Source organism: Anabrus simplex, chromosome 1 (genome assembly GCF_040414725.1).
Source record: "Anabrus simplex isolate iqAnaSimp1 chromosome 1, ASM4041472v1, whole genome shotgun sequence".
Classification (NCBI taxonomy): domain Eukaryota; kingdom Metazoa; phylum Arthropoda; class Insecta; order Orthoptera; family Tettigoniidae; genus Anabrus; species Anabrus simplex.
The window spans coordinates 589,137,193-589,150,424 of NC_090265.1; the positions used below are offsets into that span (position 1 = coordinate 589,137,193).

Consider the following 13,232-nt stretch of genomic DNA (forward strand, 5'->3'; position numbering starts at 1 on the left):
TTCAGATATGGTTCTCAAGGCCAGTACCGGTAGACAGGCCATAATTTTTGCCACTCTGCGGTTAGCGCCGCAACGTCTACGAAAGAACTGGGAGAGTGGTGGTGATCTCAACGACGCACTAGCCACCAGAGTCTTAGAAATGTGTGTTAATCCAACTGATGAGCCCACTGCCACTATGGGGCAAAATGCTGCGAATTTTACGATTAAAAAGCCTAAAGAGCTTGAATAATATAATACTTACAATTACCGAGCAAGTGGCCGCGCGGTCACGTAGCTATCAACTTGCATTCAGGAGATAGTGGGTTCGAACCGCACTGTCGGCAGGCCTGGTTTCCCATTTTCATATCAGGCAAATGCTGGGGCTGTAGGCTTACCTTAGTTAAGGCCACGGCCGCTTCCTTCCCACTCCTAGACCTTTCCTATCCCATCGTTGCCATAAGACCTATCTGTGTCGGTGCGACGTAAAGCAATGTCTAAAAGAAAACATACTTGCATTCGATGAAATAAAATTATCAATTCTTTCCGGAAACTTAATTTTGATCTTTGCAAGTTGTGTGTGAGTTACCTGTATTATCTAACATTTTCAGAAAGCGAGTAGGTCGTGGAAGTTGGTATACTAGTATGCTAGTATTTTAGATTTCGAAATATCGATTTCGTTCAAGTAAGTCCCGATTTAGTTCAGAAAACATCTTGTAACCCTGACAATGTCTATAGCCACTCAACGAGGCAAAACTAAAATAGAATAAACCGTGGTGACTATCATTATCATTCTGTAGTCCACCTGGTGGCCATGATCGTTAAGGCATGAAGTCTATAAGGCATGATACCTTGGTTAGCCGGTGCGAGTCCTGTTGGTGGAAAATTATTTCACCATCAGAACGTTGGCCGGCAGAGTAGGCGAGCCAGAGGTCTTCCTATTTGACTCCCATGAGCGAGTTGCGCGTCTGTGTGTAATTATAAGGTAGGGAGAAGGTTTACAATTGAATCTTGGCTTTTGGCACGCAATATAATCATTAGAAATTGTCACGACTTCTCCTATCTCGTGTATACTAGACTCATGTTCATAAAAACCAAAACATCTTGAAAGGCTAGAGATAGGAAGTTCATATTCACAGGACATGTGCATTAATAAGTTCTAAAGAAATGATTAGCATTTGAATCATGTCGGCCCTCAGACTCAAGGTCCACATCGATATCTCGGCGCACCACCACCGACTGGTAAAATTTCTCTGCGGCTCTCGTTATCGCTATAAACCGAAGGTAATGGATCAGTGTGACTTGTGCAGACGTGCAGGATTCCTCGCAGACGTATGTGAGAACCGTGCTGTCAAATGAGGGTGTTTGAAAGGGGGCGCATTATTGGCATGAGAGAACGTGATGTATACATCCGTGAAATTGCTGCTTGTGTGGGACAAAGTGTGTCGGCATTGCAACGGGTGTGTATAGAATTGTTCACACAAGGCTGCAGAACACGACGAGATGGGTCTGGTCGCACCACCCAGACCACCCCACGATAAGAACGACACCTCATCCGAATGGCATTGTAGGATAGATCTGCATCCTCCTCGGCTCTGGCGCAACAGTGGAACGGTGTAACACATCGTACACTATCAGGAGTGACAGTCCGTCAGCGTTTATTACGGTCTAGGTTACCGCCGCGTCGTTCACTTCTCCACCCACCTTTGACTAATGTACATAAACATGCTAGACTCAATGGTGTATGGAACGACGTCACTGGGGACAGGAATGGCAACAGATAGTGTTTTCGGACGAATCCAGGTTCGGTTTGTTTGAAAATGATGGTCGCATTTAGGTTCGCTAAGACAGGGGGAAAGGCATCACATTGACTGCATTCGCACAAGAAATACAGCGCCAACTCAATGCTTTATGGTATTGGGTGTTATTGGGTACAACTACAAATCACATTTGGTGCGTGTTCAGGGCACTGTGATCAGTCTGACGTACGTGAATGACATCCTGCGACCCGTAGCCATACCCTTTCTGCACGACAACCCGGACGCCATATTTCAGCACAACAATGCGCGACCACATGTTGCTGCACGAACACGTACCTTCTTGTTGTCACAGGATGTCAGAATTTTGCCCTGACCCGCCCGATCACCGGACTTGTCGCCAATCGATAATGTGTGGGATATGGTGAAACGACGGGTGCTACTCTGTGACCCAATGCCAACCACCAAAGATGAACTGTGGAACCAGGTTAATGCAGCGTGGATGGCTATACCCTAGGACACCATTCGCACCTTATAGGCGTCGATGCCATCACGCATGGAACAAGTTATCCGTGCCCATGGAGGCCCCAGTGCCTACTACGCAACAGGACACATGCTGAACCTGGGTGACCGAAATGCTAATCGTTTCTGCAGAACATACTAATGAACATGTCGTGCGAATATGAACTTCCTATCTCTAGTATTTTAAGGTGTTCTGTTCTTTAAGAACATGAGTGTAGTTTCGGACAAAACCAGAAAATATATCCCAGCTACGTACCTACAGTGATTATGGGTCATCCTGGTTGGGTCCCCACCAGCACATGAAATGACGTTATAAGTACCGATTGAAACCCGCTGCAGGCACATAGACTACAGCTGCTCAAAGATTAACGTCTCCATCTCCAACGGATGAATCACCATCAACCATAACCTCATAACCTAAACGCACCGATATTGTGCAAAGTTCGTCAATTTGAATCGCGCGCCCGCAATTAACAAAGTAATCTCATTTTCTCGTAAATACAAGTTTTCTCCGCCAATCCAATTGCACCATCGTTCTTAACGTAACACGAAGAGCATCCCTGGTATTTTGTCGGCATAGTTCTGATACACCCACGAAAACATCGTAGTCAGATAGGAAGAAAAGAATCCCAAACCCATGTCTTCGATCGTGTACACAACTGCTGTAGTATGTTTACGTTTAGCCATGTAAACACGGTGCCAGAATGTATTGGAGATGTAAACAAAGAGAAATTTGCAACGCACGACTAATGCGAAGCATTTCCCGCTCTCCGTGCAACTAAATTAATTCAAAATATCGGTAAAACAACATTACACATTACTTTTCTTTAGCTCTTAATGAATACCACTGACGCAAAAGCTGCCTGCCACATTGTATTGTAGCTATCATGTTATCACTAAACCTACGTATCATTTTCACGCATTCATTTTCCACTCCACAAAGACAAATAGGTTATAATTACATTATCACCTCTGTCTCTGCAGGATTTTCCCCTAGCTTCCTTACTGACTGGTTTGTGTTAGCAAGCTACGAACAGTAGACTCGCTCCTGACTGGACACTGGAGAGTAGAATGGAATGGAACAAACACTATCACAGAACTCAGGGAAGTACCGTGTTGCGAGCATTTTCATATCGTCGTCAATTACGTTGCCCTTGCAATCCAGCCTTTTAATTTAAAACCGTATATTCTTCTAATGGACAGTTAAAAGTAGAGACTAATAAGTTAGATGAAATATTGTCTGTTGGGTAATTGGAATTTTTACGAATTCCGACCGGCTTTACTCGGGAGTCGAGCTTTCACGAGGAAAATCGGAAGAATCTTGCCTAAATTGGGATACCTGGCAACCATGGTCATAGCGGGTTTTTTAAAGTAAGTAAACGCTTGAAATTGAAGAGAATTTTAATTCACGTACGGTTCATAAACTATAACAATTTAGATTGCCGTGTATAATGTTACTACAAAAAAAACGTGATGAATCATTGGAATATGAGAAAAGGTAGATTTGGAGTGGACGAAATTAGTTTTTCCTATCGTCAGTAGACGGGGGGAAATTAGTCGAATTCGCATAGTTGAAAAGTAAATGTGGACGAATTTGATGTGGACTAGAAAGGTACCGTAGACATACTATCAGTGGATGTAACAAAGTGGACGAAATGTTAGTGACCGAGACACGTCCTGGAAGCCAAATTTAAAACACTCTGTGCGGTCATTCTGAACTGCAAATTATTTGCTTAAAAACTGGAAATTCAAAAAAGGCATTCGCTTCTTATTCTGGACAGGACAGACAAAGAAATGCCAGTTTTTAAACATTCTGACTGCATTCTTATGGAAATCTGGAATAGCGGATATTAAGTGAAATAAAAAAAGAATAAATCAACTTAACTTTCAGTTTTACTTATCTCTTTCCCATCTGTATATACCGGTATTTCTCTGATTTCTCTTGTTTAAAACAAACCACCAATTTTGGCTGGTTTAGTTATTGATTTTGATATATTTGTATATTTACTGAATATATAAATTCTCAGGGAGGAAAATGACCATCAATATTTAATTTTCTTACTTTCAGGAGTGGCCATGACCTCAACAGTGAAGGATGCAGTCCCCACACAGCTCTTCTTCCAGTGGCTGGACTATCTCATGTTTGCTCTCATGTTGGCCGTGTCCGCCCTCATTGGAGTGTACTTCGGCTGCTTTGGATCACGTCAGAAAACTACATCTGAATATCTGATGGGAGGCAAGAAGATGAAGATCCTTCCTGTTGCTGTATCTCTAGTGGCAAGGTATGATCCCTGTTCTAAAGTACCGTATTCCTTAATAATAATAATAATAATAATAATAATAACAATAATAATAATAATAATAAATAATAACTTCAGATATAATAGCCTGCTTGAAAACTGGCAATTAAGGAAAGGAGGATTATCAAAAGAATTCTTGGTCCCAGCCTCAAAGATGGTGTTTATAGACTTCGGAGCAATTTAGAAATATACACCCACACCAAAAAGATATCAAGCATAATCCAAAAAGAACGATAACTTTCTACACTCATCTCTTCAGAATGCCAGCTGAAAGAATCTGTAAACGTTTGTTATCCTACTTCAGAAGTCTCAAAATAATTCCTCCTTGGTTGGTGGAGATCGATAAGGATCTTTTAAAGTATGCAATCACAGAAAGATGCATTCAGCTCCGAGCATCACTCAAACACAAACTTAGACAGGTTTGTCAAGAAGAAGTCCCAACTTGACTGAAGCATGTCCATTCTGATGCATGGAAGAAAGCACACTCTGAAAGGATGAAAACCTGGTGGGCCCACAAGAAGACAAACAGTTGAGATATCACGGTCCTTAGTGGCCCTAACGATGAATAATGATAATGATAATAATAATAATAATAATAATAATAATAATAATAATAATAATAATGGCTTTACATACCAGCAACTACTTTTATGCCAAGGTGCCAGAATTTTGTTCCGTAGGAGTTCTTTAACGTGCCAGTAACCAGCTTCAACATTTTAATCCTCTGACATTCAGACTTTCTAAGCACTTCCAGCACCTAACCTTCCGTAGTCCTTTGGTTAATACACTGTCATGCCAAAAGTCATGGGATAGGGGTCTGTTATCATGTAGGCCCTCCTCTAGCTCCGTCAAATGCAGCAACTCGTCATGGCATCGAAACCATAAGTGGAAGAAACACCTATGGAGAGATTCTGACCCTTGCTGTTTGGATAGCTACCCACAGCTTTCTGCTATTTCTAGGTGCAGGGTCTTGGTTGTGAATGGACCTCACCGCTACATCCCAAAAGGCAGTTGTTGAAACTCTTCAGAATGCTTCTCGAATGTATTCTGGACAACTTGGACCCCATGACATGGTGCATTATACTGCTGGAATATCTCATCGTTGTAGGGTTACGTGAAGTCCATGAAGAGCTGCAAGTGGTCGCAAGCCATCAACGTACCAGTCACTGGTCAATGAACTGTTCAGGTGGATAACCACATTAATATACCCCACACTGTTACGGAGCTACCACCAGCCTGTATGGTGCCTTGTTGACGACTGGGATCCATGACTTCATGGGGCCTGAACCATGTATGAACTCTACCATCAACTCAAAACAACTGAAACAATGACTCATCGGACCAAGCTACATGTTGCCAGTCCTCCAAGAGTCCAATTTAGCAATGTCGCACGGTATGTGATTGTTTAGTGCTGTGGTTTATAGTATAGTGGAGCCTATTAACGAGTGTGATTGTATCTTTTTCAGTAACCTTAATTTTAAATTAGGACACTTCCACCAAATCAACACTTTTAAAATTTATGTAGAATTTTATTCCATCTCATTTTTACAGTACCGTAGTTCCAGTCTCAGTCTCTTACTAAGACCATCCTCAGCTAGGCTACAATGTTTTCTGTCCCACAACTTTTATAAAAAAACAAAAGTAAATTTTTACAGTGTAAAGAATGAACATTTAAATGGTATTCCTAATTCAAGGAGATGTGTTGATATATCTTCATTCTTGCTCATTACACCGGTTTAGGTAATCAAAGTATACCATTGAAACACCAGCTTCATTCACACACATCCATTTATTACGAGCTGTTCACTACAACTGACTTTCACACATTTCAGGCAATTCAAATGTTCAAAGAATAAACAAGTGAAGATAAACCACTCCACTCAATTATCTGAGTTACCGACACATAACTTCAATGTTGCATATGTACAAGATATGACACGTGACATTTTATTTTTATTTTTATGAGAAAACCACAACATCCCAACACTCCCCCCTTTTCTCAAACAAAAATAAAAACTACATTTCAATCAACTGTCCTCTCATTGCAAATCTATAAGCTTATACAAACTCTTAAGCTTGTTGCCAGATAAATTCTTTGTGAACAAGTCTGCAGCATTTCTCTGTGATGCTACATATACAAACTCAATGAACTCTTTTTCTAATAGCTCTCTACATACATGGTACATGCTGTCAATATGTTTTGACCTTTCACTCACAAGATCGTTTTTATTCAATTTAATTGCTGCTGCATTGTCAGCAAAAACTTTACAAGGTATATTCATAAAGCTTTCTAGCCCTAGCTCTGATAGCAAATCTTTCATCCAAGTTACTTCTCGAGATACCTCTGCCATTGCTACGTATTCAGCATCCATGGTAGATCTAGCAATACAACATTATTTCTTACTATACCATGATACTGCTCCCCCTGCCACTGTGGTTACATACCCACTCACTGATCTTCTAGACTTAGTATCTCCTGCCCAATCTGCATCACAGAACACTTGTACTGAGTCCTCACAATTTTTGAAACACAACTTTAAATCTCTAGTACCACTTAGATATCTCTTGATATGCTTCACTTCTTTCCAATCTTTAATCTTAGGCTTTTGACAATTTCGACTAACTTTACTTACCGCAAATGCAATGTCAGGTCTAGTATTATTTGACAAATATAGCAAACTTCCTACTGCACTGTGATAAATGGTTCCTGCTCATCATTCTCAGCTGCTGAATACCCGCTTAGTAAAATAGTCTTACCCAGTTTACAGTGAATCATGGAAAAATCGGCAAGTAATTTGTCAATGTACAAACTTTGACTCAACATAACCCCTTCTTTTGTCTGGTCTATTTTTATTGACAGTAAGTTTGTTGCTTTCCCTAGATCTTTAATCTCTAACTCACCTGCCAACCTTATTTTAACCAACTTAACAACCTCTCTGTCACCTATTACAAGTATGGCGTCGACATACAAGCCAATAATACAACACTCCTTTACATACACACATGGTTCTTTGATACATTTCTTAAAATCTAGTCTTCTAATTATAGCATCAACACAAGCATTCCTGTCTTTACTCGAATTAGGTAGTCCATAGATGCTTTTCTTCAATTTACATGCATAACTTTGGACATCCTTTTCTACGAACAATTCTGATTGTTCCATGTATACAGTACAACTGATTTCACTGTTTAAGTAAGCACTAGTTACATCTAGATGTTCTACAGTCCAACCTTTACGTACTGTAATACCTAATAACAGTCTCATTGTTTTCCTCTTTATGACAGGACTAAATGTTTCATCAAAACTAAGGTTCATCTGTCTCTTAAAACCTTGAGCAATCAACCTGGCCTTACATTTCTGAATGTTACCCTCACTGTCATATTTCAATGAAAACACCCACTTAGAACTAATTATCTTGACATTTTCTGGTCTTTTTACAATTTCCCAAACATCCTTCTTTCTCATCTCTTTGATCTCAACTTTCATGGCTTCCACCCAGTTATCAGACTCTTGGCTTGACATAGCCTCCTCAACTGTTCTAGGTTCTACTACATTCGTATGTTTAACTTCCATCACTGCCTTACATCCAAATACTTTCAATCTACCTATTTCTTCCCCATCTAACTTCTCTGCTTTTTCCTGATACCTATTAAACACCTCCAACACTTCATCCTTATTTTGTACACATACAGCCACATTAAATCTGGAGTATTCATCAATCATAGTTACAACATATTGAGATTTCCCAAGTGATAGTGGACTAATTTTTCCAACTACATCAGTGTGCACAACATCAAGTGGTTTTTCTGCCTTACGCTCACAAGACTTAGTACTCCCTTGTTACTTAGTTTCCCCTGAATGCATACAGAACAAGTATTAATATCATTACTCCTTTTCAATTCTAACATAGGCAATTTAAATAAAGCTTCAGAATGTGCATGTACATATCTCTCATGCCACAACCTAACCTGCCCAACACTTTTAAATGATACATTGTTATTACATTCTTGATCTATTATTTGATCACAGTCACTCACAGCTACAATATCATTTCTCCCCTCTATTTGCACTACATACACATCATTCCTCCTGTTTGCATCAAACAATGTTTCATCTCCATTCTTATCTACAACCACTGCTTTCTCACCTGCAAATCCTACTTTGAAACCTTTGCTGGTTAACTTACCAACTGATATTAAATTTGCACCTAAGTACATACAACACGTCTGTAAATGTAATTGTCCATCCTGTGGACATTTTTACTTTCACCTTACCTATACCTTTGACATCCAGCTTACTGTTATCTCCTATTTCTACATTCCCGGTTACATTTGTTAACATGTCTATAAACATCTCCTTTGTTGGACACATATGATGGGATGCACCTGAATCGAACAGCCAATCTCTAATTTTCTCAGTTCCTACAGAAACTACCATGCTCATCGCCTTATCTACTACCGGTACATGTATAATTTCTGAGCTTACCGCTTTTCCACTCGCATTCACTGATCTACTCTCCTGCGATGATTCGTCACTCTTCATTGTTGGACATACTTTTGAATAATGTCCTGACTTACCACAATTGAAGCACTTTTGGGTACTGCGGCAATATTTAGATACATGTCCCTGTTTACCGCAATTGTAGCAACTATATTTTCCTCGTCCCACGTCTTCTTTCTTGATATCTCGCTTCTGTTGAACAACCATGGCTTGAGCTTCATCCTCCTCACGTTTTCCAGTGTCGTAAGCCTTTCCTCCATTTTGCTGAAGTTTTCTTCTGCTTTCCTCCGTGAGTAATCTCGCCTTCACCTTCGAGATGGTCAGTTTCGCCAAATCAGCTTCCAACGAAGGGATACAAGCTGCATATTCCTCTGTAAGATTTCCGATGATCATTCCTGCAACTTGTTGATCTGTGAACTCGTATCCAGCTTTGCTCGTTCTCCTCCACAGTTGATTTATTTTTGCGAAGTATTCTTGCACACTCATGTCCCTGGGCTTCACAAAATGAGTTAACTGTTTCAGGGCCATAGCACCATTCACTAGCCCTCCGTCATTACACAACTCGTCCAGTATTTCCCATGCCTTTCTCGCTGATTCAATATCTGCAAAGTCACTTTCAAAATCTTCTCCGACATATTTGAAAATAACCGCTAACGCGATCACTTTGTTTTGCGCTCGTCGTCTCGTTTCTATCTGAGACAATTGACAACCTGGAGTATCCTCATACACTATTACTGATCCCCATACATCTTACAACAACAGCTCTTGTTTCACGAAAAATAGTTTTCTACTGTAAGCTTGGCCATACTCCCATTCAGTGTTTCTTCACCGGTCCACGAGGTCGCCATTTTTCCCGTCAATAGTGTCACACCTTGCTTCGTCCAACGTTAATTCTCATTACTCCATTTCCACTTATATTGTCCGAAATTTACTGCGGCGTTTTGGCGCTCTGGAGCTCTGGGCCCATAACCTGTTGATATATCTTCATTCTTGCTCGTTACACCGGTTTAGGTAATCAAAGTATACCATTGAAACACCAGCTTCATTCACACACATCCATTTATTACGAGCTGTTCACTACAACTGACTTTCACACACTTCAGGCAATTCAAATATTCAAAGAATAAACAACTGAAGATAAACCACTCCACTCAATTATCTGAGTTACCGACACATAACCTCAATGTTGCATTCCTTAAAATATGTACAAGATATGATACATGACATTTTATTTTTATGAGAAAACCACAACATTCCAACAAGATGTAACATAAAAAGTTAGGATTGTAAATTTATAAAACAGAGCTTTTATCATTTATATAATTTGTAGTGATGCATAGTATTTAAGGTTATTCGTTGGAGCGATGGTCTTAGTAAGAGACTGAAAGTGATACTAGAAAAATGAGATAGAATAAAATTCTACATAAATTTTGAAAGTGTTGATTTGGTGGGAGTGTGCTAATTTATAATTAAAGTTACTCAAACTGGGAATTAAGAAAATCATAAATTATGATGTGATTGTATCTCTGACAGAAATTAATAAAATGCATTGTTACTTGTGCTACGGTATCAATATAGCAAGTGTACTTCATAAAGCATCCTGTTCATTTGTTTTAAAAACTATTATATTAAAATATACATTGTGATTAGTCACATGGCAAAATAAACCAGAATTTCCCCAAACATTATTCATTATCTTCTTACAAGTAATGCAAGGAGCATATCCAACAGATTTTTCTAAAGTTTATTCGATAACTCAACTAATTTGAGCATCAGTATTAATGTCTTTTTTGGTTACAATAAATTCTCCTGATTCCAATTTCTCCTTTACTTCATTAATCTTGTCCTCTGTCTTCCGTCCACATTCACAAGACACAAATTACTGGTTGAATGAATTTGTTTTCCACCTACAAGATAAAACATCCCTTCATTTCACTAGAGCAAGTGTACCAGACCTTGATTGCACTGCCCGGTTCAGAGAATGGTGGGATAGTTGCAGCAATAGATATTACTGCTTCCTCTTGAAGCAAGAAGGAAGGTGGCTGCTGTTTACCAAGAGAGGGGAGGCAAGCAGGAGTAAGGTGAAAATGTACACTACTGCGTTAATCCCCATCTCCTTGCCAGTTGTTGCAAGCGCATTGCCTCTTTTGAAGCTTCTCTCAGGGTCATATATTCGGCCTCTATCGAGGACAATGCCACTGTTCATTGTTTTCTGGATTCCCAAGCTATGACTCTGTCATAGGGGAGGGTGGTTCACAATGAGAAACTTTTTTTAAATATAATTTTTAGAATATTTATTTTTCATAAAACCCTTTGAAAATTTACATGAGATGATGTGATTAACTCTTATTCACATACAAGAAACATAATTACTTCTGATTTGCTAACAGAAAATTAATAAAAAATGAAAATCTCAGCCATGAGAAGTGTCTCACTGTACCCCACGGTGGTCCACAATGAGACAGTGTATGGTCCACAGTGAGACAACCTACTTTACATTCAGGTTGCCAAACTTAATCTCAAAACTTAAATAACTGTTTTGCCTTTTGGTTTTTCCAAACAATTTTGGTATAGGTAGGATCATTTTAATGTCTGTTTCGTCGACTGATGCAACATCTGGAGTCCCTGGATGTATAAATTTGTCTGTGTTTTTAAACCTTCTAAGGAATGATATCTCAGTATCACCATCTGTACCTCTCTCTTTCAAAACCTCTCCAATGTAGTATGATAAAGTTGTTTTACCTTGAAATTCAACCAAAACGTAACCTCCTACAACTGGGTGCCTATTAAGTTCTTCAAAACCTGAAAATGTTTCTTCATCATCCATAACTGAAGAAACAGAAGAGATTTCAATATTGTCATCTGAAGAATCTGAATCTGTGCCCATTTCCTCAAACAATCTTCGCTTCCTTGATTTCTTCCGTAATACAGTTGACTTGATTGTTTTAGGCTTATGCTTTAATGCATTCTCTTTCAGTTCATTCTTTTCCGGTGTGTCAGTAGCTATCATGCTTCTGTCTTTCCTTTTTGGATTTGATTTCCTAGGTTGAGCCTTCAGGAAGCTCCGAAACACATGTGGACTTACAATTTTACGATGTTCAGTCTCTGGCCATGAAATTACATCTTTACTAGCTGTATGAACACACGGTGAGTTGCTATTCTTCTCACCATGTGATGTGCCTTCATCTTTTGCTAATTCATGAATTTAATTTGACTCATCAATAGGCTTTATATTACTGTCACTTTGAGAATCACTATGGTTTGAACATTGTGAAAGTGGTGTGGATTCCTTTGCCTCAGCAGCCACATTCATCTCTGAGATGGATCTATCAGTGACGCTAGATGGAAGAAAATCATCGTCGGTGAAAATATTTCTGTCATAAGGAAATATCCCTGTTTTCCTAAATCCAGATGCAATGTTGGATGGTGTCATTGAATGCTGAAAAGCTACTTTGACACAGCTGGCAATATCATATATTATGAGCAGAGTTCCAGGATGGTTCACAAGCCAGAAATTGACTGCTGAATTGTAATGAGACTTGAAGGAGAAATAAACTCCTAAGTCGTGGGGTTGAAGTCTATGTGTACAGTGTGGGGGGAATGTTAGCATTGTAACCCCATTCTCTTTTGCTAGATGCAAATAGCCAACAGAAAGAAAGGAGCAACACTGGATTTTCTTTAGATGAGCATGTGTGTTTAATAAAATGTCTCATTACATCAACAAAAAGTTCTGCATTCATCCAGCCAGATGGAGCAGCTAAGCCAAGTGTACCTGGAGGTGCTTCACGGATCATGTGGTTTTTAAAATGTGTGCGAGGAAATACCATTGCTGGTGGAATAGTATTTCCTAGAGCATTAATGAAACAACAAGTTGTTACTAAAGTCCCCTTTTCACCACTTGTTGCTTGACTAACTTGCTTTGTACCCTTCCTGCCACTACCTTTTTTTTTTTTTTTTTTTGCTCAGTTGTTGTTGCAGTTTCATCTAAATTCCACATACGAGAACCATCTGCAAACGAATCATTCCTCTCCAAAACAATTTGAAGTTTGTCAAAAAAACTATCTACATTAAATCTGTTGAAAGAAGTAGTCCTAGAGAGACTACAACCCTCAGGTTGCCTTATACTGAGAGTTGGGTGCCTTTTCAAAAAAATTCGAAACCATTCTAAACCTCCCA

General features: G+C 39.4%; 1 protein-coding gene across 1 annotated transcript in view; it reads left to right on the plus strand.

Moving 5' to 3' along the window:
- LOC136857164 (sodium-coupled monocarboxylate transporter 2) overlaps nucleotides 1–13,232 on the plus strand; it is a 106,745-nt gene that overhangs the window by 27,058 nt on the left and 66,455 nt on the right. Inside the window, exon 2 of the mRNA XM_067135595.2 lies at nucleotides 4,324–4,537. Within this exon, the coding sequence (XP_066991696.2) occupies nucleotides 4,332–4,537 (206 nt within the window). The 5' untranslated portion in view covers nucleotides 4,324–4,331. The remainder of the gene's footprint in view (nucleotides 1–4,323; nucleotides 4,538–13,232) is intronic.